The 15,968-nt window shown below is 39.5% G+C and overlaps 1 protein-coding gene across 1 annotated transcript; it reads right to left on the bottom strand.

The window, feature by feature from the left end:
- Window positions 1–6,936: 6,936 nt before the first annotated feature.
- Window positions 6,937–15,576, bottom strand: LOC147452457 (uncharacterized). The gene is made up of 3 exons (XM_086519258.1): window positions 15,431–15,576; window positions 10,938–11,019; window positions 6,937–7,002 (listed from the first exon to the last, which is right to left on the bottom strand). Exons 1-3 carry the CDS (start codon window positions 15,574–15,576, stop codon window positions 6,937–6,939), a joined length of 294 nt encoding a protein of 97 aa, XP_086375384.1.
- Window positions 15,577–15,968: the final 392 nt, after the last annotated feature.

The raw sequence follows: 15,968 nt of genomic DNA, 5'->3' as shown, positions 1-15,968 counted from the left end.
GAAGCTGTATCAACAGTTGTTCATCTTGTAAATAGATCTCCTAGCAAGGTTTTGCAGAAGGATTCAGTGCCAGAGATGGTATGGTCAGGCAAAATGCCCTCATACAAGCATCTCAGAGTCTTTGGCTGTGAGGCATATACTCACGTTCCAAAGGAATTTAGGAACAAACTTGAGCCAAAGAGTAGAAAGTGCATCTTTCTAGGCTATGGTAATTCTGGTGAGATGGGGTACAGACTTTGGGATCCCAAATCCAGAAAGGTTGTCCGCAGCAATGATGTTCACTTTAATGAATCCAAATATCATTCTAAACCAGAGAGGGTTGAGGAGATTAGAAGAGTTGTCTTCCAAGAAGATGGACTTGCACGTGCAAGACAAAATGTCAGGGCTCAAGAGGAGCAAGGACAGGATAGAGTGGAACCACAGGTTGTGGCTGAGCCTGAGCCACCTATTGTGCGTAGATCTGGACGTGTCACGCGACCTCCTGATAGGTTTGTTCCATCTATGAACTATGTCATGTTGACTAATTGCAATGAGCCTTCATGTTACAAGGAAGCAGTGCAAATGAAGGACTCCGGGAATTGGCAATTGGCCATGCAGTCAGAGATGACATCTCTGCATAAAAACCAAACATGGAAGCTAGTTAAATTACCACGGAACAAAAAGGCTCTACCTTGTAAATGGGTTTACAGGTATAAGATCACCGCTCATGATAGTCAGCCAAAGTACAAAGCAAGGCTTGTTGCCAAGGGCTTTAAGCAAGAACAAGGCATTGACTTTGAGGAAGTCTTCTCTCCGGTGGTCAAGATGACTACATCGAGATGCTTTCTTGCATTGGTTGCCATATTAGATTTGGTGTTGCACCAAATGGATGTCAAGACAGCGTTCTTGCATGGTGATTTAGATGTGGAAATTTACATGCAGCAGCCAGAAGGGTTTGTTGAGAAAGGCAAGGAAGATTGGGTATGCCAGTTGTTAAAGAGTCTTTATGGCTTAAAACAATCACCGAGGGCATGGTACCATAAATTCCACAAGTTTATGCTTTCTCAAGGCTACAAACGTAGTGAGTTCGATCACTGTCTATATACAAAGAAGGCTAAGGATGGTAGTTCGCTGATCCTTATTTTGTATGTGGATGACATGTTGATTGTTGGCAAGCACTTGGAAGAAATTTCAGCTTTGAAGTCAAAGATGGCAAAATCGTTTGACATGAAAGACATGGGTGAGGCAAGTCATATACTTGGTATGCGCATTGAGAGAGACAGATCAAAGAAGTTGATTTGGTTATCTCAAACAGAGTATATTGACAAGGTTTTGCAACGTTTCAATATGGAGAAGGGAAAGGCATTGAGTGTTCCATTGCCACCATATGTGAAACTTAGCAAACAAGATTGTCCTGTGTCTAAGGAAGAACAGGCTGAAATGGATAAGATTCCATATGCGTCTGCAGTGGGTAGTTTGATGTATGTAATGATTGCTACTCACCCAGACATTGCATTTGCAGTGGGAGTAGTAAGTCGATACATGTCAAACCCAGGCAAGAAACATTGTGAGGCAGTGAAAGGAATATTGAGATACCTGAAAGCTACAAAGAGTATGCGTATATGCTATGGGAGTCAGGAGCTAAGTGTAAAGGGTTTTACAGACTCAGATTATGCAGGTGACTTAGACAACCGAAGGTCTACGTCAGGGTATGTCTTTACATTGGCTGGTGGAGCAGTATCATGGCGTTCTAGATTACAAGATTGTATTACTCAGTCTACTACAGAGGCTGAATATGTTGCAGCATCAGAGGCATGCAAAGAATCAATTTGTCATACAGATTTGGGAATCAAAGAAGAGATGCCTGTGTTATATTGTGATAGTCAAAGTGCTATACAATTGGCTCGCAATCCAGTTTATCACTCAAAGACAAAGCATGTGGATGTGAAGTATCATTTAATCAGGGAAATGCTCGAGGATAAGCAACTTCAGCTTGTCAAAGTTCACACCACTGAAAATCCTGCTGATCTACTTACAAAAGGACTTCCCTCAGAGAGCTTTGCGCATTTTCACAAGCAATTAGGTGTAGGGTAGTACATCTCTTGTATATTAGCTTGTATAGTAGCTTCTCTCACACTTAAAGTACCACATTGGACTTTAAGTGGGAGGTTGTTGGGGTATAAAGCCCAATGTGGTCGCCCAGGTAAGTGGGAAGTGGGCGGGCCGCCAGGTATGTACACATATTCTTTTGTAAAAACCTAATAAGAACTCACTATGCTCTACACATTACAGTAGAGCGAGTTCACCATATCGTCGTGCTCTTCTTCTCGCACTCTCTCTCGCGTCGCACTTCCGCTCGTACTCCTTCATTACATATGGCAACTCCAAATATCCATAGCAGGGCCATAATACATACATCAAAAATCTGCATTACCTAGCACTGTACAAACAACTAGAGCACACTCAAAAGTGGAAAAAACGAGCACACCATATATACATGGGTGGGCAAACGAGCAACAAAAAAACTCCTACCAACGTATAGCGAAGTCTCCGAAATGGCTATCATCTAGACCAAGTCTCAATATGAATCCAAAAAAGCATACAATGGTAGTATCCATAAATAATGTACAGTCCTGACTACTAATCACAGGATATGTGCACAAACAGATGCCAAAAAAGTACAAGCAATATGCCAAAAAACTCCCATCCGATTAGAACTCTGGCAGTAGACCAAAATCATGGTCAAATCCTACAAATAAACGCTCTCAAAAGAGCATACCAATGATGTACATAACATCCATAGCGGATGGTAGATCAAAAAAAAAAATCATCAAATCCCAACTCTGGAATCAATTGTGCATAAGATAGTCTAGTCGGGCAAGCCTGCTAATGACCTAGACACATGCCAAGCTCTCAATGCATGAAACCTGTCTGCATAAAGCTCCAAAATCACTACCAAAATTCTCGTAGAAGATAACTTGTGTATCATGTCTGATGTCAAGAAAACTATACCAAAACCTGATGCATAAACGACCAAAATCTGAGATGCAACCACTGCAAAAAATATGGCACCTGTAAAGCTATGTATGACTGAGAATTTCAGCCCTCTGTATGCATGAAAATAGCATCTCAAATAGCAATCCAATTGGCTGAATATTCAGCTCACAAAGGTGTCAAAGTATCCTGCAAGTGTCACGTATAACGACAAGACAAATTGGCAACCGCAAGATATCTATCGCATCTCCTTATGTGGCCGCAAGTGGACCTCAAACAAGTGCTACCAACTCTTTGAGCATCTGACCACACAGATCATACATCATATCCTCCCACCTGTGAGAAAACTTGCAGCCAATACCACTCGCACATCCGAGAGCAAACCATGTGTGGAATCCTCGACACACAATAAACAACTACTGCTATAAAAATTTCACAGGTCAAAATCAGTCCAAAATAACATCATCATTGCATCCGGAGCATGCCAAAAGCCCAAGCTACATCCTTACTTACATAAATCGCATTCTGTATGCAAAAGTTACAAAAAAAAAACATTGTTTTGGAACCTGAAAAATGACCTGTGAAATATTAAATATGCATTCTTCTTGCAAGTATGACTGCACGATGCATATGCATTGTGGGCAAGCTCTATGGCTTTCGGTTTTGCCAAACGGATCTCCATTGTGTTGTTTTTAGGGCTGCTTAGCTATTTTAGGGCTTGAAAATCGCTTGCGGTCCTAAAAGCAACACAATTTCAAGGCTTTTGCCAATACGGAGAGCCATAGAGCTTGCCCTCAATGCATATGCCTTGTGGGTAAGTTTTATGGCTTGCCGTATTGCCAAATGGATTGCCATTGTGTTGTTTTTAGGGACACGATACAATTTTAGCACTTGAAAATTGCTTGCAAATATATAGACAACACCATGGCAAACCGTTTGGCAATATGGCAAGCCATAAAGCTTGCCCACAATGCATATGCATTGTAAGCAAGATCTATGGCTTGCCGTATTTCCAAACGGCTCGCCATGGTGTTATTTTTAGTGCCGCTTAGCTATTTTAGGACTTGAAAACCGCTCGCGGACATATAAACAACACAATGGCGAGCCGTTGGCAATACAGAAAGCCATAGAGCTTGCCCACAATGCATATGTGTTGTGGGTAAGCTTTATGGCTTGTGGTATTGATGAACGGATCGTCATTGTGTTGTTTTTAATATGCGTTGTGGGTAAGCTCTATGGCTTACCGTATTGTCGAACGTAGCTTAACCTAACTTAACCTAATGTAGCTTAACCTAACCTAACCTAGCATAACCTAACGTAGCTAAACCTAGCCTAGATTAACTCAACCTAACCTAGCATATAAGATAACCTAACTTAACTTAACGTAGCTTAACCTAACCTAACCTAATATAACTTAACCTAATGTAGCTTAACTTAATCTAACCTAACACATAAGATAACCTAACCTAACCTAACCTAACGTATAACCTAACCTAACAACGTAGCTTAACTTAACGTAACCTAACCTAATCTAACTTAACTTATAACCTAAACTTAACCTAAAACATAAACCCCATCAACTGCATAATTTGAAAAACGACATAATTCAATAAAAATTTTCTTCAAAACAAGATTTTTTCATAAACTTAAACAAATTTTTTTCATAATTTAATATGAAATTTCACATAACAAATCCTAATTTCTTTTAAAGCATTGAAAGTTTAAAGCATTCAAAGTTTAAAGCATGAAATTTTCTTTTCTTAATATACAAAGTAATCTAAATAAACTTAATATGCATTTAAAGGTTTGAGCACTCACATTCGTCCTATTTGAGCAATGAAAGTTGTTGTAAAAGTCTTGGAACTTACAAAAGCGCACACACAAACACAAACTTAAACTTTAAACCCTAAATCTACAAGTAAACATGAAAACAATCTTACCTTAATGTTCTGCGCTAACCCACAAGAAAGAATAGCACCTTCGACGGAGTGTATCGCAGCAGATCTGTGAGAGATGGGGAAGAGGAGAGCTTGAGAAAACGTGCAAGAACTAAGAGAATATGCAGAGAAAGCCCGCGGTTTTTATTTTTTCCTGTGTAGTTGGTACAGTTGTCGGTACAGCTATGTGAATTCGCGCCGTCCTTGGAATAGACGTCGGAAGAAGCATCGGAAATTTGAAAATTAAATTTTGAAAAAAACCTTAGCTCCATCCATCAATACACACACATATACCGACGCCCGCTAGTGACGCCGGTAATGTGGCACCGGAATTCAAGTGACCTCTTGTAGTGGGACCCCTATTGAGATGCAACCATCTCTCCTTTTGGTCCCCTGCTAAGATAGGTCTAGAAGCACTTATTACACATTGTTCTTTGGTAAACCATCTCCTTTTGGACCTCTATTGAGATGAGACCATCTCTCCTTTTGGTCTCCTGTTGAGATAGATCTAGAAGCACATGTCTCTATTCTAACTCTTGTTCCCATTTATTCTCCCACATTAAATGATCAGTTTAATATAAAAAAATCATTTGGGTTAGCTAGATATTAGATTTTTTGACACACACAATGTTGAGATAGTTTGTATAGGCTCATAATGTATTATTTATACAATTGGAAAAAAGAAACTCGAAGTGCCATAATGACGGGAGCTAGTGACAGTCGGCCAGAAAGAGGCCAGCAAACCCAAAACTTGGCGGCACCTCCAAAGAAAGCATTATGCTGAGGTTTTACATAGGAGATTAAAGTTTTAAATCCCAAAGGGTGAGTTTTATTTTTACCAAAGATTATCCTAATTTAGTTGGTCCTAAATTAAGACGTATGTTGTAGCAGCTTCATAAGCCTCCAAGGTTTGTGAAAAGGTCTTACACCCGAACTAATTAATTAAAAGGTAAGCTTATGGATTTTATTAAAAGGAAAAAGCTATAGACTAAGGTTACATCATCATCATCATTTCCTCATTTACGAAGTTAACTCTAGTCTTTGTCTACTAAGCTTGACTAGGCCCGGACATATCCAAGCTAGCACATGCTTGCATTGTGTGAACTTAAACAAGTGTGTGTGAGTGTGTGTGGTGTCTCCGCTTGCCAAAATGAGACCCAAGAGAGGGCAGAGTTCTAGCATGCAAGGCAAGAGGGGACAAGTGTTGGGTATGCTTGAGTTGCATTAGGAGGTATTCTCACCTGATTGGTCAAGTGTGAAGCATTTTAATATAGTTGCAGACTAGCATAGCTATATAATAGAGGACTCGTTACATTTTTTAAGCTCTTGCTCCTCTCACACACACTCTCAAGTAACTAAGTTGGCAAAGCAAGCTCTCTCTCTCTCTCTCTCTCTCTCTCTCTCTCTCTCTCTCTCTCTCTCTCTCTCACACACACACACACACGGGAGCTCTAGAGACGCACTCTATGCTCAAGCTCTTGGATATGGATGCAAATCCAAGCCAATAAAAGTCTCTTCTTCTCCATCTCTACTATTCTAGTACTAATATATGCTAAAAAATTGCCCATGAGCAAGTATACATAAAATATTAATTCTCTTTCTTAAAAAGTATTTCTCTCCACCATCTTCATCTTCCTCTTTTCCTTCAATTCCTTTCTCCCCACTGGGGTGTTTAGGGTTTGCAAAGAAGGGTCGTACAATGGAATATTAAGGACACCGCCTTCTTGATTCAAGCAAGGCTAAGAAAGAACACAAACATGTATTGCAACAAAGCTCTCATTTGAGAGGATTATAATAAAATTCCTCTTGGAGGGAGGACCGGCTCCAAGCAAATCCGGTCCTCATCGAGTAGTCAATCTTAATCGGTTATTCTCTTTGAACTATGTGCATGATTAAAGTATTTTTAATGTGTGTTTATGTAAATAAATCAGTCCCACACGACCTATGTTCTCATTTCTCTCTCTCTCTCTCTCTCTCTCTCTCTCTCTCTCTCTCTCTCTCTCTCTCTCTCTCTCTCTCTCTCTCTCTATGTGTGTCTGTGTGTGTGTGTGTGTGTGTGTGTGTGGGTGTGTGTGTGTGTGTGTGTGTGTGTGTGCGCCATACTCACAGTTGAGAGAATTTATATTAACTTGAATTGAATACAATTTCCCTCAAGAATTGCATGTGCCTCAAGGCGGCTAGGGTTACAACAGAGGTTTGTACACAAACAAAGAGGATACAAAACCAATGATGACAAAACTACCCCCTTGAGTGTTCTAAGTATCTCAGTGCATGAATCCATTCTTCATCCTTCTCAGCGAACCCTCTTCTTCCTCCAACACCATGGATGAGCTTAGTGCTCATGTGCACAATATCATCAAAATGAGCTACCACCAGTTTGGCCTCAAATACCCGAAGGTTCCTAGACTTTGAGACTTGGTTCATGATGCAAAATCTAGTAACTTGGGTGCATACAAAAACGGCCTGGCTTTGGAATCCATGCCCTTCCAAGATCAGGTCATCAGTAAATAAGATGGTCTTCCAATTCATCTGTACCCATTTTCAAACCTTAGTGGCTAGTGCTTGTGAAGTAGTGCACTTGCAAAAGAAATAAAGGGCGTCTTCGGAGGCTGCCCTACAACCAAAGCACGTGTCAGAGCTGAGCCCTCTAGCACGCACCTTAATATCTCTAGGCAAGGCTCCCCAAAGCACCTTCAAGATGAATACCTTCATTTATTTAGCGCATTTAGTCTCCCAAATGGCCTAAACACTCTTTTGCAAGCCTCTTCTAACTAGTTTTTCTTCCAAACTTTGGTGAGTGGGTCAAACCAGTCCGCTTTGTATATCAGCACATTATAGGTACTCTGGGTCTTACGAAGCAAGAACACTTTGTCTTTTGGCCAATGCTAGGCTCTCCAATCAATTTCTGATCCATTGATAGGTGGAAGTGAGGATGAAAGCACTTCCAAGAGTCTACTAATCAAAAGCCTTTTGTACATACCCAAGTTATGTTGCATCACCACGAGCTTCACATCCTTCCAGCAAAAGCCTCTATCATCCCAAAGATGAGAAAGTTTAAAAATTCCTGTGTTGTTTACCAGATGTGCAACTTTCCTCCAAAAGGGGTCAAAGGAACCTCTTCAAGTTTGCAAAGCCAGGGGACCAGTTGAGAGAGGAATCCTTGAAATATCTAAAATTCTTCCCTCATTTTAGGGTTGAAGTTTCTTTGTTACACTTTCGTGCTAGCTCCCCCTATCGAGGTGAGGGTTGCGCTCTCTCTCTCTCTCTCTCTCTCTCTCTCTCTCTCTCTCTCTCTCTCTCTCTCTCTCTCTCTCTCTCTCTCTCTCTCTCTCTCGTAAAGGAAAACTCTCTCCTTTCATAGTTGAAGTCTGTTGAATCTAAAAGTGAGTGGTAGATTCTCTGGCAAAATCCTAATGTTAATTATTGCTTGTAAATGAAGGAGGTTGAGCTAACTAGAGCCCAAACAGGTGTAGTTGTTCACCGTTGGTCAGTCTATGCAAAGCTTGTGCAAATGTGCACATTTTTCTGAGAGATGGAACATTTCCATGACCATGGATGACCCTTTATTTCAGGGATTTGATTGCTTCAAAAGTTGTGCTCATAGGGTGCCGAGCCCAAACCCACCCAGATTTATGAAACTCCACGTTGAGAAGTAGGAAAAGGTGGTTTCCCTTTTAAAACCCACCTCTTCTTTTATGCTTCCAATGGTGTAAAAGTGTAGACGTTACATAAGAAACCCAATCAATGCCTCTCACCTCTCCCTTTTCAAGAATGTGTGGCCTCAAGGCTCGACAACGAGTGGCCTTAAATGTGCCCTACATGTGAACATACCCCATGTGGAACTTTTGAATTGCCCCCCAAAACTTGACAATAGTAATTTAAAATGAGGGCCCCCACACGTGAGGGGGTCAGCAGTAATAGAGCAACCCTCAATTAACCCCCTCAGGGCTAGAAAAATACATTTTTCCTAACCAAAGCAAATAAGGGCAAACTTGAAATTCTCCCGGTTTTTAGGTCAAAATACTGGCAATGACACTAAAACTTGTGAAAACTTCCCGGTTTTCTTCAAGGCAATCTCAAAATCTAACCGGGATTTTAGGATTTGAGACGGTTAAAATAGATTGGACCCCGGTTTTTTTCTAACAGTGAACCCCCTATAGTCAGCAAGGTACTTGACTTATCCCTCTCTCTAAAAAGGGGACACAACCACACGTTGAATATTTTTGACAATAAACAAGTGACGAAATCATGAGGCCTTCCTTGCAAAGATACAATCTAAGCATAGGGTAGCTCTTCTTTGCATACCAGAAAAAAAACATTTCATGAGATTGCTACACCACAAACACGTTGCTAGACTAGCTCATAAATTATCAAACCAATATATATAAAAGCAGAGTCCAATCTACACTTTGAGCAGTTAGCAATTCAAAGCTGGAGTTGGGGAGGAGTGAAGAATTGAAGATGATGTTATGAGAGAGAGAGAGAGAGAGAGAGAGAGAGAGAAGGAAATTATTCTTTTACATTATTCTCTCAATTCTTCATAGATACTGTGAGAATGATGGGAATCATCTATACAGGAGCGGAGCAGAGCAGTAGGAAACGAGGGGCAACTTAGCAAACTGGAGCAGCTGACGAACAAATTGACGATAGTGGACGAAGCTTAAGGTAAGAGTGGACTTGTAATCAAGAGAAACATGAGAGAGAGAACAAATTGACAATAGTGGACGAAGCTTAAGGTAAGAGTGGACTTATCATCAAGAGAAACATGAGAGAGAGAGAGAGTGCAATAGCCTATTGCGGGGTCACTGCAGTCTGCAACAACTCTTTGGCGCAGGCCTATGAGCTTCCAACTGTTCCAACCGATTCTTCTTTATCACCCTCATCAACTCTTGGGTGCTACTCCTTTGCCGTACGCGCCACGCTGGATTTCGACAATATCAGCAACGGGCTATGGCACAGGGTTGGAGCAGACAAAAGCTATGGAGTCTCCTCGAATGTGGTGTCCAAGGAAACATATAAGGGACGTTCTGGCAAGTTGATTAATAAAATATGTGAAGCAATAGGGCAAGCCGGTGGGTGCAGAGCTCGAGAATGGCAGCACCAAGGGCAAGCTGGCACGCAGGGCTAGACAGAGCAACAAGTACCTAAGCTTTGGCAAAGTCGGTAGATTTGATGGATATCGGGGAGGCTCTGGCATAAACAAAAGATCAGGTCTGAGTGTCTGGGCATGGTCATTGGCAATGGAGAAGGCGAGTGAAAGCTCCTGGATCTATGGGATTCAAAGATGCACAGAGAGAGAGAGAGAGAGAGGGGGGGAGGGAAAGGGGAAGAGAGATAAAGAGAGCAAAACATGGGGAGATATCGAAAGCATTAGTTCAGAATCATTGTAGCTTCTCCATATCTCCCGACTCTCAAGCTTATCAAGATCATGGTCATGGTGCTTCATCATTCTTTTAAGAGATTTGTTGCCACAATGAGTGCCCATTAGCATATCCGCTGGGCCTCACCCCTTTGGAGCATGCCAAAAATTATGTACTTTCAAAAAATATAATCATGACATAAAGTGTTTTTTAAAACATTAAAAAATAAAATTTTATATTTTTAAGAATTTTCATTAGCAAAAAGGGAAACCATCGCTAAGGCCTCCCCCCTTTGGGGCAGGCCAAAAAGTGAAAAGGTCAAGGTGGCTTTCTAAAACAATAAAAAAGTGATAAAATCATTAGGTTGAGTATAACTCGAATCAACATTCGGGGAAGGATTGCCTCAGCTTAGCCTTGAGCCGATTGAAAATCAACACTAGCCAGTTGCAAACCGTGATAAAAGGAAGAAAACCAATGAACTATGTGAGAAAATAGTTCAAAAATCTTGCAAATTTCAAAAAAATTGTTAGTATTTTTTTTTCTTCTTTTTGAGGAGAAAACTCGACCGACGGCCGCTTAATAAAAGAGACTTTCTCGAACACTGACTTTCCGCTATGAAATGAAAGGTGAAATAAAAAGAACTCCTTAATATATGTATAAATGAAATATATAAATAGATATATGTATGTGTATAGATATAAATAAATAAATATGTGTGTGTGTATGTATAGAATTTACTAGAGGTGAAGCTTTATTTAGCATTCTAAAACAATAGAATGTAAGAAAAGTAAGGATGTGAAATGAAAGGTGAAATAAAAAGATCTATTTAATATATGAAAACCGACATAACATTTAAGGTAAGTCTAATTCATGGATGAAAACATTGATATCTCAACTCTTCTCTAAGGCTTCTTTGAGAAACTCAAAAATAGAATGTAAAAGAGGGCAAGCCATGTGATGATGTGGAATGAAAGATCCATTTAATTTTTGGCCTTCAGAAGGCTATAGGAGAGTGGGTGGAGAATTGGTGCATTTTTTGGACCGTTGATTAAGAATCATGGATTGATGACATATGTCAGGTAAGTTTGTTTTATAATGTATATAGGTCTTTCCATCATTTCTATTTGGTCCCTTCTTTTAATGTTGAATTGACTTCCTTGTTTTATAAAGGTTATATTTTCTTTTTAGAATATAAATGGGTCTTTTCATCATTATAATTTAGTCTCTTTATTTAATACTCACTTGACTTTTTTTATTTTTTACATTTTTGTTTAGTTTATAAATTTTATAAAGGTTATATTTTTCTTTTATAATGTAAAGTGTCTCTTTTCATCATTGTGATTTGGTCCCTTTATTTAATGTTCACTTTGCTTTTTTTAAGAAAATCATTTGTTTAGTTTATAAATGGGTCTCTTCATTTAAGAATCTAATGATTTCTTGTCAACTTTTTGATTTAAAACATATTTTTTTCTTTGAAAATTTCCTTTTCATTTACAAACAATTTTTAATTAAAAATTTATAAATTGTCCTTAAATGAAAGAATTTTTTCACCACCATTTTTTATAAAACTTTTGGGTTTGATATGCAAATGTTACTTATTACTAATAGGGAGTAGCTTTAGAATTTTTTCACAACTAAGATATTTTTTTTAACCTTTTTGTTTTGATATACTTTAGTGCATGTATTATTATTAGGGAAGGTTTAGACATTTTCAATATTCATTTCTATCCTAAAGAATTTTTTCATTAAATAGTATGCATCATTTTATTGTGTAATTTGTTTTATTGATATATTTATACAAAAATTAGATCAATTCTTAAACTCTCACTAATATTTTATATGCACTATGTTTTCGTGAGATCAATTAATATAACACTCATATATAAGGGCATAAAAAAAGGCAAAAAAAATTGGTGGAGTTCCTTTATCATTGAATTGAATTGTTGGATATTTTTTATGTGGCATTTGAACATTTTTGTTTTTTAATGTGTGCATATGGGAGTGGCCCCCCACTCTCTTGAGTTTCTCTCTCTCTCTCTCTCTCTCTCTCTCTCTCTCTCTCTCTCTCTCCGTTATCTTGTTTTAAATTGAAATAACATTTAAAGTAAATCTCAATCAATCATCGTTGAAAACATTGAAAATATGTCTAACACAACTCTCCTCTAAAAGCTAGGCCAACAAAACTTTTGAAAGGGAGAAAGTGGATACGTATGTGTAGAGTTTTTGACTCAAACAAAGAGAAAGAAAGACAAGGAAGTTCAAGAAGTGGGAAGCCAAATCTTTTTGTCAAAGATTTTTTTAAAAAATTTAAAAAAAGACAACGCTTAAAGTTGAAGAATAAAAAATTAATTTATTCATTTTCTTTCATGCTTTAGGATTTAGGAAAATGAAAGTTGCACACGAGGGAAAAGAGTCCCCAATGAGGAGTTGGCAAAACTAGAAGAACTTCACATTTTATGGTGCACTTTAGAGACTTTCAAAAAGATTCATAAATTTTTCCAAAAGCGGGGCGAGCCAATTTCACCTTTAATTGCTCTATCCTAGATTCCTCCCTTTTTTCCAACAAATAACAATTACCTTTCTCTTCATGTGTGACCATCACATGGTGTGGTTAGATTCTTTGATTTTGCAAATTGCCCCTCCCATGTGGGGGGTACCTTACCCCCCTCAACCCACAATAAAGTAACTGGGGTTGAGAAAGAAAGTGATTGAAAGAAAATTACACTAAATGTGACCATGACTGCTTGGGTTGAGAGAGAAAGTGAGTGAAAGAAAATTAAAACTATAATGTGACCATGGCTGCTTTGTTAGCCTCTTTAACCTTAAGGGAAGTAAAATTCAAAGCTTTGAAAGAAAACAATAAAATTAAAAAAATATGCCATGCACTTCTTTTTACGCTTCATTTATATTTCTTACACTTCTTTATATGATCTTAACGAGCTGCAAACTAATGCTAAACATAAAAAATATCGAACACTTAAAGAGTTTTGGAAAATCTAGGGAATTTCACACAATTTTTTGGCAATCTAGAAGATCCTAATGTTAATTATTATTAATTGTAAACGAAGGAGGTTTAGGGCTAGAAAATTTCTTTTTTTTTAACCGATCAAAGTAAGGGAAAACTTAAAATTCTCCCAGTCTTCAGGTCAAAATTAGAAGCTTTTGTCGGTTATTACACTAAGACTTGTGTAAATTTGCCGGTTTTCTTAAAGGCAAACTCAAAATCTAATCGGGATTTTATAATTTTAGCTGATTAAAATACACTAGACCCCGGTTTTTTTCTAATACTACGGAGGTTGAGCTAATTGGAGCCCAAATGGGTGTAGTTGCTCTACCCCCTCTAAATAACAATAGCAGACTTCATGTGACGTGTGTCCATGACATGTTGTGGTAAGTACACCATGCAACAAATTACCCCTTATCGTGTGGGGGGTACCTCACTTTTACATGTGATACCATTTTTGGCCTGCTCAAGAAAGGCCTTAGTGTTGGGCCGGGTTGGGCGTCCTTTGATGGATGGCGTCCACGTGGACGGCCAATGGGCTTTTTGTGAAGGCAGGGGCTGCAGGACGACACGAGTCGATGCGATAGAGGAGGAAACAATGGCAGTCTGATGAGGAGTGCATTAACACTATGGAGAAGGTGTTTACATCATTGTCACCTGAGGCTATCCGCCAGTGGTTGCAGCTTTTCTCTCTTTCAATCTCTCACAAGAAGCCTTCATTTTCTCTCTCCTCGGCATTGCCTAGCTCTGTTTGTGCAGGCCATCGTGACCCCTTACCTCGTTTTTCTGAGCCTCTGTCTTCATCGACCACTCCCCTCTCTCCCCTGTTCCTTTTGTTGTCCTTCATTTCTTCGACGTGCTACTCGAGTCTTCGTCCACGCAAGCAAGCCTCTCTGCTTCGATCTATACGTGCTGAACTCTCATTTCGCCTTTTGGTTGCGGCCCATTTCCTTAGTGAGCTCAGGTTACTACTCCTAGCCCAGCAGATTCATTTAGACTGGGTGCTTCGCGTAATTCTGTTGGGGCTCCGCTCCGACTGCATGCATCGGAGGGTTCCCTGGTTTTTTGAAGAGGATTGTGCATGTGGCAGGTCATGTGAACCGTAGAGCCGTTGCGTTGGATTGGCCAGCATTAGTCGCTTCAATCATGGATATCAGATAAGAATGGATTTACGGCAGGTCCTTCAATGGAGCTCATATTAGTACAAGTTTAGCTCAAGTGGTATTTTCGAGGCTAACAGTATGGGTGGCCTTTGTTCAAGGCGAGCCACCGTTGATAGCCTCCGAAATTCCTCCTTCAGGTGGTGTTCATCAAGGGCACATAGTGGTGTCCAATCATTCTGGACCATTGCCTGCATATAATCACTTTGGACCATTGCACTCAATGAATCAATCTGAGTCTTTTGAGAAAAGGAAGATGTTTCTCCTAGCAAGACAAAGGAGCGGAAATACTGAAAATGAGAGTCATGACAATCAAGCCTACGAAGGCCAGCATGCTGACAACTTAACAAGCCAGTTGCCTCTCAAAGCTTTGAGCTCCAAAGATGACTTTCACAGAATGTTTCCTAATGGGCCTCCTTTCAGGATGTACAGCGGTTCAATTGACACTGAAGACTTCAGTGAGGATTTCAGTGAGATAGGTGATAGTGGGGATAAGAACAAGTTGGCCCTTGCCCTCTCTGCCAAGGCTAGATCTGCAAGATCAAGGACTACCATAGGCGCTAAGAAAGGTGCAGCAAAGGTAGTTTTTTTTCTGGAGAGGGTGGGATGAACTTACATGGTATGCTCTTGGTTGTGATCACTATTATCTATATTCTGTTGCGGTCTGGGCTGAATTTCCTTCAAGAAAGTGTATTTTTAAAGTTTGCTGGACTAGTGTTGTCTTATGAAATGTTTATGCAGCATTGGTGCTTTAGACTGTCAACGACTAGGCATTTTCAATTTTGCTTGTGTACATATGTATGTGTATTATTATTGCATTCACTTGAACATACTTGGATATCTTTATATTATTGGTAAAGTTTGTACATCTGATAGATACAGTTGTGCAATACCGGCTATATAGTTATACAGGTAAATAGATAAATATAACGATAGGTAGATGCTATATTATACATTTTTTACTTATGTATGAAAAATACATAGGGACATGCATACTTGCTCACACTTTTGTGTGTTTGTATTGTATGCTTGCGTGTGTGTGTGTGTGTGTGTGTGTGTGTGTGTGTGTGTGTGTGTGTGTGTGTGTGTGTGTGTGAGGTAAATAGATAAAGATAACGATAGGTAGGTGCTAGATTATACATTTTTTACTTATGTATGAAAAATACATAGGGACATGCATACCTGCTCACACTTTCGTGTGTTTGTATTGTATGCTTTTGTGTGTGTGTGTGTGTGTGCGTGCGCGTGCGCATGCGCATGTCTATATATAGTCTGTGTGTGTGTGTGTGTGTGTGTGTGTGTGCGTGCGCGTGCGCATGTCTATATATAGTCTGTGTGTGTGTGTGTGTGTGTGTGTGTGTGTGTGTGTGTGTGTGTGTGCACATACACACACACACACAAGCATACAATACATAGTCTATATATAGTCTGTGTGTGTGTGTGTGTGCGCGCGCGCGTGCACATACACACACTCTGACTATATATAGACACACATTTAGTTGATTGTGTGGATGTTGTAGTTGATGGGGATATT

This window comes from Adiantum capillus-veneris, chromosome 8 (assembly GCF_014529385.1).
Source record: "Adiantum capillus-veneris isolate H3 chromosome 8, ASM1452938v2, whole genome shotgun sequence".
NCBI lineage: Eukaryota > Viridiplantae > Streptophyta > Polypodiopsida > Polypodiales > Pteridaceae > Adiantum > Adiantum capillus-veneris.
The sequence above is the reverse complement of the archived record's forward strand: the minus strand, read 5'-3'. Positions and strand labels throughout refer to the sequence as shown.

Coding starts and splice junctions, on each gene's coding strand:
- LOC147452457 (XM_086519258.1), bottom strand. CDS start 15,576: ATGTATAATCTAGCACCTACCTATCGTTATCTTTATCTATTTACCTCA. Junction 11,020..15,430: donor ACACACAAAAGTGTGAGCAA/GTATGCATGTCC, acceptor TGCTAAATAAAG/CTTCACCTCTAGTAAATTCT. Junction 7,003..10,937: donor ATACATATATCTATTTATAT/ATTTCATTTATA, acceptor AGTATGGCGCAC/ACACACACACACACACACAC.